Source organism: Petromyzon marinus, chromosome 11, assembly GCF_048934315.1.
Source record: "Petromyzon marinus isolate PM22_M1 ecotype Great Lakes invasive population chromosome 11, UKy_Petmar_22M1.pri1.0, whole genome shotgun sequence".
Taxonomy (NCBI): Eukaryota; Metazoa; Chordata; class Hyperoartia; order Petromyzontiformes; family Petromyzontidae; genus Petromyzon; species Petromyzon marinus.
In genome coordinates, this window is record NC_133677.1 from 3,470,869 (window position 1) to 3,480,346 (window position 9,478).

At 47.3% G+C, this 9,478-nt stretch overlaps 1 protein-coding gene across 1 annotated transcript in view; it reads left to right on the top strand.

Moving 5' to 3' along the window:
* NHLRC2 (NHL repeat containing 2) overlaps nucleotides 1–3,071 on the top strand; it is a 44,909-nt gene extending 41,838 nt beyond the window's left edge. Inside the window, exon 12 of the mRNA XM_032952328.2 lies at nucleotides 1,296–3,071. Coding sequence (XP_032808219.1) covers nucleotides 1,296–1,561 — 266 coding nt within the window. The 3' untranslated portion in view covers nucleotides 1,562–3,071. The remainder of the gene's footprint in view (nucleotides 1–1,295) is intronic.
* Nucleotides 3,072–9,478: the final 6,407 nt, after the last annotated feature.

The following is a 9,478-nucleotide window of genomic DNA, read 5'->3' on the forward strand; positions in this document are numbered from 1 at the left end:
TTTTCTCCCTGCGTCCTGATGAAAGCAATTTGGCTCAAGCGTTGGGCACTGCTTGCTTTCCCATGAAAAAAAATCCTTTCATCTGCGCATCATGTTTATCGATGATTAAAATGTTGTCGAAGAATATACCATTGCTGTACGAGTATATTATGTAATGTTAGTTTAACACGTAGCAGGCTTTCGCGACCAATATTATTCATAATAAAGGTTTTTGGGTTAGATCGCGTTATTTATGAACAGGGGCGGAGCCAGGGGGGGTGACAGGGGTGACATTCTGAGTATAAGTGTACGACACTCGGTCTAGCGGACTCCGTACAACTGCATTGTCAGAGTGTGTCGCCAACCGATGGCGTTTAGTTCAACAGCCTGACTCTCTTATCATTCATGAAATTAAAATTTGTTGAATGTCACCCCGGCCTGAAATCCTGGCTCCGGCCCTGTTTATGAATGTGTCGTAAACCTCCACCACCCGACATGGCCAATCAGCAAAAAAGTGTCACGTTGACAAAAGACAAATAGTTCACTACTTTAGCCCACCGCTGTGTAAATGTTGTGGATTCACTCTTCAACACACCGGTGGGCTAAAGTAGTGAACTATTTGTCTTTTGTCAACGTGACACTTTTTTGCTGATTGGCCATGTCGGGTGGTGGAGGGTTACGACACATTCATAAATAACGCGATCTAACCCAAAAACCTTTATTATGTATGTGATGTTAATTTTGCACAACGGTAATTATTGATCATGTAAGCTGGACAGTTATTATTTTTACTTTTAGCGCATACGTTTCCCTGAAGACAGAAATATAAACATACTGCTGTACGAGGGCTTCCCCCCACCGTGCAGTGCTTGATGCTTACTTGACCATACTTCATAATGCTCGTCAGTGTGGATTGGTCAGAGGCCGTATATGCCATGCGTATACAGGTATTATATCGGGTCTGCACTAGAGCGAGCTCTGGAGAGCTCCTCTCGAGGGTATTTTGGCCCTATCTTCCACACCGGTCAGAGGTCTCGGAAAAGGAGGGGTGGGTCACACTTAGCTACGCCATACGAGACATGCCCACTGACTCCCACACCGCGTTAACAATTGTATTGAACAGTGCGTGGCATGGTGCAAATAGCGTTATGAAATGTGGCCTCCCACAAGATCAAGAAGCTAGTGCCACCCACATTACTTGGAGGCTTGCCCATTGAGTTCCTCAAAATTACATGTAGGAGGCAGCTGTCATCAAACAACCGTACAACCAGTCAGTCACGTTTTTGATTTCATTACTGTCAATGTCTCTCTCCTAGGTCCCAAGTGGCTGCTGAGCAATCAGTCGACCAGGGGCCAGCTGTCGTGTCCATTGGCCGACACGACGGTGCCGCTGCTCGTGGTGGCCCGTGGGGGCCAGGACGGTGCCGATTCGACCGTCACGCTGGAGGCCGCTGTGTTTTACTGCGCGGAGGCAAGCGGCGCTTGCCTCATGGGCGGCGTGGCGTTCAGCATTCCGCTGCGGGTGGTGGCCGACGGCCCGGGTCGCGGGGACGTCGCCATCAGGTTGGAGCACCAATTCTGAGCTCCTGGCCTGTTGGGACGGGGCTGATGTGGAGAGGCGTGGTGGGGGGGGGCACCTTCGTGGTTCTGCAGTGTTGCGGTTCTCCCGTGTGTGCAGGAGACACGTAAAACTCGGGAGCATTGTCGGTGGTTGTGTTGTTGATCAGTATCACCGCCAGCGTCCGTGTGACTTCTGAACCCTTTCCCGTTCCGATGACGTACGCGCGAGTATGTCATCAGTTTTTCTTCGAGCTCCGTTTCAACCGGAAGGAAAAAAAAACTTTATCAGTACCGAGCTCACACAAGACCATGCGGGGGAGCGTGTGACACAGTTTGTGTCGTGGAGTGCGTTCGTAAGTACAGTGTCATTAAAAACAACAAATAAAGTTAACGCTGAACCACTTTCGCTACTCTGCAAATTGCAGTGGTCTCAGAATGGGAAAGGGTTGATGCACATAATTGTCTAGCACAGCTGCCACTTGCCACATTGCAGAAACCAAATGACTAGAATGGTCAACAATCATCTGGAAGAGATATAACCTACCAATTAGCCTGACGAATGGGGCTAATACACTTTTTAAAATGAAATCACTCATATTTTATCAGAAGTTCACCTTTGTTACTGAAGCTTGTTTTATATACTTTTGCTGGAACGATTGCAAAGCTGCTGAGTCTTTAGGGTCTGTGTGGGTAGATGATTGTATTCCTTTCATGACCGGGCTAATTCCTGAACGATGCATGTCTGTCCGTATGGCAACTTTTCCTCTATTCACGAGTGGGTGGTTTGTGGGGGAGGTGGCCCTTCCAGTTGGCAGAAATCTCTACCAACGTGAGAGCATGGGCGTGCATGTGTTTGTGCGAATGTGTTGGGGTGTACATACGTGTGATTAAAATGCACGGCCAATTACCACAGCACAATTTTAGACAAAAATATGCAGCGTTTAGAGCTTTCAACGAACCTTGCCGAGAAACAAGCAGATCATATGTACAAATATATATTTCAAAAGCCACATGTAAAAAAGATCGTTTGCATAGCCAATTTTCCGTATTAAGTTCTGAAATAGAAAATACGTCGATGACATGGGTGCCTTAATTAATCACGTTTATTTTGGACTATTTTGTTGCCAAAACAAATATCTTGTCAGGTTTTTTTTTTAAATGTCCGTAATGAATCGGTGGCAAAGTACAGAAAAAAATTAAAATTATCTGACAAAGTGTAACCTTGAGTGAATGCTACCCGATCCCCCTGCCGATGAAGGCAACGCCAGCAAAGTTGCGGCCTTTGCTCGGATCTGAAGCTTGCTTTCATTATGCTTGGGTCCAGCACAGGCATGCATTGTTCCTGAGCCTGGATATACTTCTTTGGGCGCATACACGGTATGACTTCTCTGTGCACTATATTCTGCAATAATATGCGGTGCACACTAGCCATTTTTTATATATACTCTTCGAATTCACACGTATATTAAGTTAATAAAATATACCAAAGGATTTTGTAATGGAAAATGTGAAAATAAATGGCGTTTGTCTTCTGCGAATAGTCGTTTAATTTATTTTGCTAAATAGATTGTGATGTTTCAGGTGTCCCGTGTGGCAGTCGCACTTCGTAATCACCGCTGCTTACTCCGTTGCTTACTCAGAGAGAAAAAAATAATCCCCCAAATACATTTTCTTATTTTCTGTCGTCCACAAAAACGCTGCCACGCTTGTTGGCGCGACAGTTCGTCCCGTTCTGTCTGGGGAAATGACACATTTAGGTGATGGTAAAAGAAAAGTGAGCCAGCTGTGACGCCTATCTGCCACTTTTCGAAGTTTAAACTTTGAAACCGCCATGCGCAGCGCATTTGCACTTTAAAATGTATATTTCATTGGTGAAACCTAATCCCCTATTCCTTCGTGTAAAATTTGTTTTGGCAAGTTGTTGGTTGTTATTGCCGCTTCACGTATCTCATTGACCTGCACTTCAATTCCCCTTGGTCAATGAGGAAAAGCCCCTGCCGGCTGATGATCATTTTAGATTAAAATGTGTTTTTTTATTTCGAGCATGTCACCCAACACACCGGCCTATACCAACGGGCGTGTTAAACGTAAACAAAAAAAAACACGTGCCCTCTGTTTTCAGAGTGGATGTTAAAGATCGGGCGACGTTATCCGAAAACGAGTAGGCCCGTGCGTGCCTTCGCTGCGGTCCAGGTTTTGCTAAATAAAAAAACGCATTCGTAATTACCTCATGTATCCAAATGGGGAAAACCACATCACCCCCTACTGGAAAGCTACGCCTGTCTCTCAAAAATTACACCCTTGTAAATTAACGGCCTTGCGCTATATAGGAATGGCGCAACACCACACGCATGCATGGTACATCTCATTATTTGGGCTCATGATTTAGCATGGTTTTAAAACAACACCACGAAGTTGTCTGGAGGCTCTCCCAGACCATGCTGCTGGCTGCTGTGAACAAGCGTTCATCGAGCCGTTCGCTAAAAACAACCGTGCCAGTGTGCTACTACGTTCCCCGCGGTTACAAAACACTAATATACACACACATGCAACTATCTGATAAAACTACTGACCCCAACAAATTGTCGGGGGCTTTGAACCACGGTTATGAATATTACAGGAGGTTTGAGAAACCGCATTTGTAAACACAACCCCGTATCAGCACAGGCTGGGCCAATCAGCCGACGCAGTCTTGGAACGCACCATCGATCTGTGTGCGCGTGCATTCGCCTGCGTGTACGTGGATAATTCGGGCACGGCTGCATGTGCCCGACTTCTGCGCCATGCCGTGTGGGGTGTTTTGCATTTCAACAAGTCGCCAGCGTGTATTCCCAGGTGTACGACTGTATATTTGGGGGGGGGGGGGGGCGGCGGGGGGGGGGGCGGCGGGGGGGGCGTGCCGTTGCCTCGTGTTTGGCTGACTCCGCTTCAGCAAAGCGCTGCGAGCTTTGTTGACTTGTTAAATCAACTGAAAAAGCAGCCCGTAATGGATTGTGAGAAGCGTTGCGTGGTGTTGCCGGTGTAAAGTTCGCCAAACGGCATGCCGCACAAATGTACATTCTTGGGGGTGTAAACATTTCCACGTGCGCCCGGTCGTTTGGGCGTGAGGCAAGCGATCTCCACGTTCGCTTTTGGGTCAAGCCCTCGTCCTCAGACAAAACGGGTTACATAGTCCCGTGTATGGCTAAGGGTGTTTAAAGTACTTTCCTTGTTCAGCCTCTTGTAAAAGAGTTTGGCCGTAAATTGTTACGCAGAGCATTCGCTAAGTTGGCAATCGTAGGGAAATTTAGTGGATTTATCCTCCGTTGTTCGATTCATTTTCTGCCCGACTCGCACATTTTGCATAACTCGACGCAACCGTGCCTCGTACGGCCTATGCATGGAAGTTTGAATCACACAAGAGCACGCACAAGTACTTTTGTTTAAATTAATCATGGGTGTGCGAATGGGAAATGGCAGCCGGCTCCTTCGGGAGTTCCAATCACGCCTCCAAACTTCAAGTGGAGACACGGAGCCCCCTCTCAGCGCAGCTGACTCGTCGACCAAGCATCTCGGCGTAGCTGTGGGGGGGGGGGGGGGCTCCCTTTTGGTATTTTTTGCCCACTGAGACTCCCCCTGCCACCCCCCCCCCCCCCAAAAGCCACGGCTCCATATCTGCACAGCATCAAGCCTGCATGTTTTCACATATTAACTGTAAATTTTGCGATACACACAACCGCCCATTTTGAGCACGAGCGCCGTGGTGCATTGTGCCCCTTAAGCGCGTGTGAGTGTGTGCCCGATGTGAAAGCAAGTGGCCAGATGTTAACTCCCACGCCTGGTATGCAGGAGATCGTGGGTTCGATCCCAACCCTGACGCCTGCTGTATATTTGGAGTTTGCGTGTCTCTCTCACTGTGGTCGTGTGGATTTTTCTCCGGGTCTTCCGATTTTCCCTTCCATATTTAGAAACATGCATTTAGAGTACTATTTGGCTGCTAGAAATTTCTACATAAGCCACTTCGTTGAGCTTTCATTTATGACCAGGTCACTTCTGAAAAAGAGCTACAAAGCTCAGTGGACCTTACCTGGTAAAATCAAAATATCTTTTAGTTTATAAAAAAGTGATCCACTGAGATGTTAAGGCTCTTTCCTTCTCTACCCCCAACACTTTCCCAGCCAAATGCGGCGAGCTCAGAAGGCCATACAAGGGGTTTCATAAATAATCAGACAAATTAATGCGTGATGAGACGAGGCCTCGCCTCTTGATCTCCCATCAGTCGAAAACGGGGGGGGGGGGGGGGGGGGTAAGAAATTATGGATTTGCATTCATCGTCGAAATAATTCAAATGACTTTTTTTTTATCCTAAAGATGTGCCGTGTTCGAATGACAAACATGCAGTGTCCTGCTTTGCCCAAATGTTGGATTAAATGTACGCCAAGGCTGCAGCCTCATCCCTGCTTGTCGGGAGCGGGGCCGTGGGACCAGACCAAACTGAGCTTTGTGACCTTTCGCGCACAATTCCCTGAACGGTGGCGTGACATTAGGGTAGAGACAGGCCGATTGGTGCTCATTTCACTTGCGTCCACAGTAATGTGTTCAAAGTGGATGCTGGGCAACTATCAAGTAGGCATGACTTATGGCTTTTAATTGCTCGAGCCACATGAACTAAAATAGCTTATTTTGCCAGTGCCATTTTGTGTGTGTGTTTTAGGCACTGCAGTGGGAGCGGTAGTGCAGCGGTTAGCGCGCTGTGCTACAAAACCAACGGCTCAAGTTCGATTCCCGCTGATGGCCAACATCGGTGACGAATATCTGAACCGATCCTGGGCCTCCCCTAGGTCGACTCAGCCTCAAATGAGTAACCTGGCACGGTGTGTAAACATCGCCACTAGGGAAACAAAGGCGGTCGGGCGTGGTGCTGGCCACCCACCCCCTCGTGTACAGTGCAGGCCTTCAAAGGTGCTCGCTAACAGCACTTGCCCCAACAGTTTGTAAAGGCTATTCGGGGGATCTTTGTTTTTGTAAGTTGCTATTTCTTCTTCTAAAATCTTGGTCTACAAAGTCCCCAAGTTATTTGAACGTTTTGCCAAGTAGCTAATTGCATTCTGAGCAGTTTTTTCTTGAAACATTTTCTGAGAGCCAAGCCAGGGGGGCTACGGTGACATGCGCACAAAAGTAGAATAGCTGATCCCGTTGCCGGGTTCTGACACTGGAGAGGAGGTGAAACTCACCTCTCTCTCTCTCCATGAAATGCAATCCCACGCACTCTGTCAGTTTCCAACCATCTCTAGTGTGCGGTAAAGATCCTGTGACATAAACTGTTATGGCAAGGAGCTTGTTTTTTTTTTGTATTACATTGCAGTTGGTGTGGGCATCACCGGCTATGTGTTCATCGATATTACACGGCCCTTTGTTAAATCCACTGCTGGATGAAGGCCTATAAGACGCCGTGTCGGTCCTGGGGGCTGTTCTGGTTTTTGACCCCCGTTCTTATCAAAGCGCCGGTCGGTGTCCGTTGGTGAGAGGGGTAGGTGTCGGGGACCGGTTCAGATATCACTCTCTCACGATGTTGAACGACAACAGCGAGCACGCCGCGGCAGCTGCTGCGCTCCGTGCTTTCTCATGAAACATTGACGCGACTTGGTAGTTGTGCAAATTGTATAATTCGACAAACCGCGCTTGCCTTTTCACAGGCAGATACGTTTCTACGAAAGTTATAGGTATAACGGTGAATTGAGGTCCATCAGGCAGTGAACTGAAGAGGTTTTGTGTCACTCAGAGGTGTTCACAACAGCAAAAAGTTTTCTAATTCACTTGTTTAACTTTTGTTCATCGCATACATTTATCGGGTAAACACTGCCGACGTAAATATGACCGATATGTAATCCTCGGTGGTTGCTATTATTGCCAATAGACTTCTTATGACGAGACAGCTTCATCTATTTAATATAAGTGGTGCTGCGAGTCTCCCTTTGTGAATAAGACACGGGTAAAATAGCCTCTTGGGATACAAGTACGTGTACGCAGAACTCCGTTCTTTAGCTCCACATATAAATGATAAAAAAATCATTTTCGTCCATCAGCCTATTGGATTGGCAGACCAAAATTACCCACTTACATTTGTTTAGGAAAATCCTGCTGTGTTACTGATGTTATTGGAAAAAAGGACTTCATCTAAACAATTTGACTCTGTTCATCGTAAAAAAGCAATATTGTACACAAACTCATTATGCTCTGCTGTGTGAGCGTTATAGGCGAAGTAATATGTAAGCAGAACTCCATTCTGTATCTCCACGTAAAAATAAACATATATTTTAGTCCATATATAGTAACAGGCGGTGACATGATCTGGCGGGAGCGCTTGCTGCAGAGTTTCACGGTTCGTGCCCAGCGGCCACCCTGATTAATACTGCGTGTGTATTAACGGTAATAATCACGTGCCGTCTGCGTCACAGTGGCCGTTTCAGATCGCATGAGGTCATTCGCAAGAGTAGGCGGTTGCGTGCCAGTCCAAAAATTCGGAAAATCTCCCAAAAATGACTCACTTGGAATATACCTAACAATTGTCGGCCCCCATCTGCGAAAGCATGGAAACACCCTTCTGGAATAAGATTCCATGAGAGTCAGTGAGGCTTTCCTGGGTAAACAATTGAATTAACAATAATTATCCTTTGACCAATATAATCCAGATACTATATTGCTTCTGTTTGTGAGGCTTTGGCAAAATAAAGATGGGAACGTTTTGAACAGAACATAAATAAAGACCCGCAAATTTGTTCACGATGACTCATTCGGAGTGTGACCCAACACCGTTAATTGTAAATTCTACTGATGCAAGCCATATTTAACAAGATATTACATTTCATTCGGTTGGTCAATCAGGCAGGTCTTGCGTGGCGAAATAAAGAGTGGCTTCTCCAAACCTCTTCTCGGACGTTTGGCCAGGGTGGCAGGAACGGTCAACACGCCCTCCAGAGAGAGATGCCATCTCTAGAGTTCCCTCTACAGTGGAGGCCCCCTCCGCTAGCAGTGGCGTGAACAAGTCATTGCGGCGCTGCGCCTTTAGCCTATTTATTACATTTCAAATTACCCAGGGTCTTCGATTAGTATAATCGGTTACAATGTAAACGCGTTCCTCCCCCATTCAAACCGTCCCCATTTACACAGCAGCCGCGCGCACAAAGCTATATCTAATCTTCCGTTAAGTTATTTCCGGGGCATAATTAGTCGCCCGGTGCAGGAAAACAGAGAAGCCCCGCACGAGTAATCACCACAGACTTCCTGTCTGCTATTTAAATTTATGTTTTTATTACGCTTTTTTTTTTGCACATGAGATGTTTCGAAAGTCGCGGCATACAGTGCAAGAGGTTTCCAGATAAGGACAACTTCACAATAAACAACTTCGTCAACTGGCCGCAGTTGCCATGCCACAGTTGGGGCCCTCGTGCCGGGTTCACGCTCCCGTGCCGCCCTCGTCCTCGTCGCGAGACGACAGAGAGCGGATCTTCTTTCGGGGGGGGGGGGGGGGCTTGCGCACCTACGCATCGTTCCGCCGGCGGGCACGTCGCGAGCGCCGTGCGCGCGCTCGCGACGTGGACAAGTCTTCAAAACAAAACAACAAAGAGCGCTATTAAATACGGAGGTCACTTTAAGGCGGTTGCTTTCTCGCATTTACGTGTGCCCAATTTGGAAGGACTAATTATAATGACCGTAATTTGCAGGGGGGCAGTCGCTCGCTCTTAGCAGAGGGATGGCCTCTCGCGACCTAATGGGGCAGCGATCTAATGAAGGATTTCACCGGTTTAAAAACGGAGCCAGCGCTTTCCACAACGCGCTTCGTGTGGCCGTCACGGAAATGTTAAAATCCCGTCGAGGCTTTCGGCTGGGTTAGAGTTCAATTGCTGTGATTACAAGTCCTATTTTGGGAGAGCTTTTGGGCTGTGAAAATCGCAAGTCA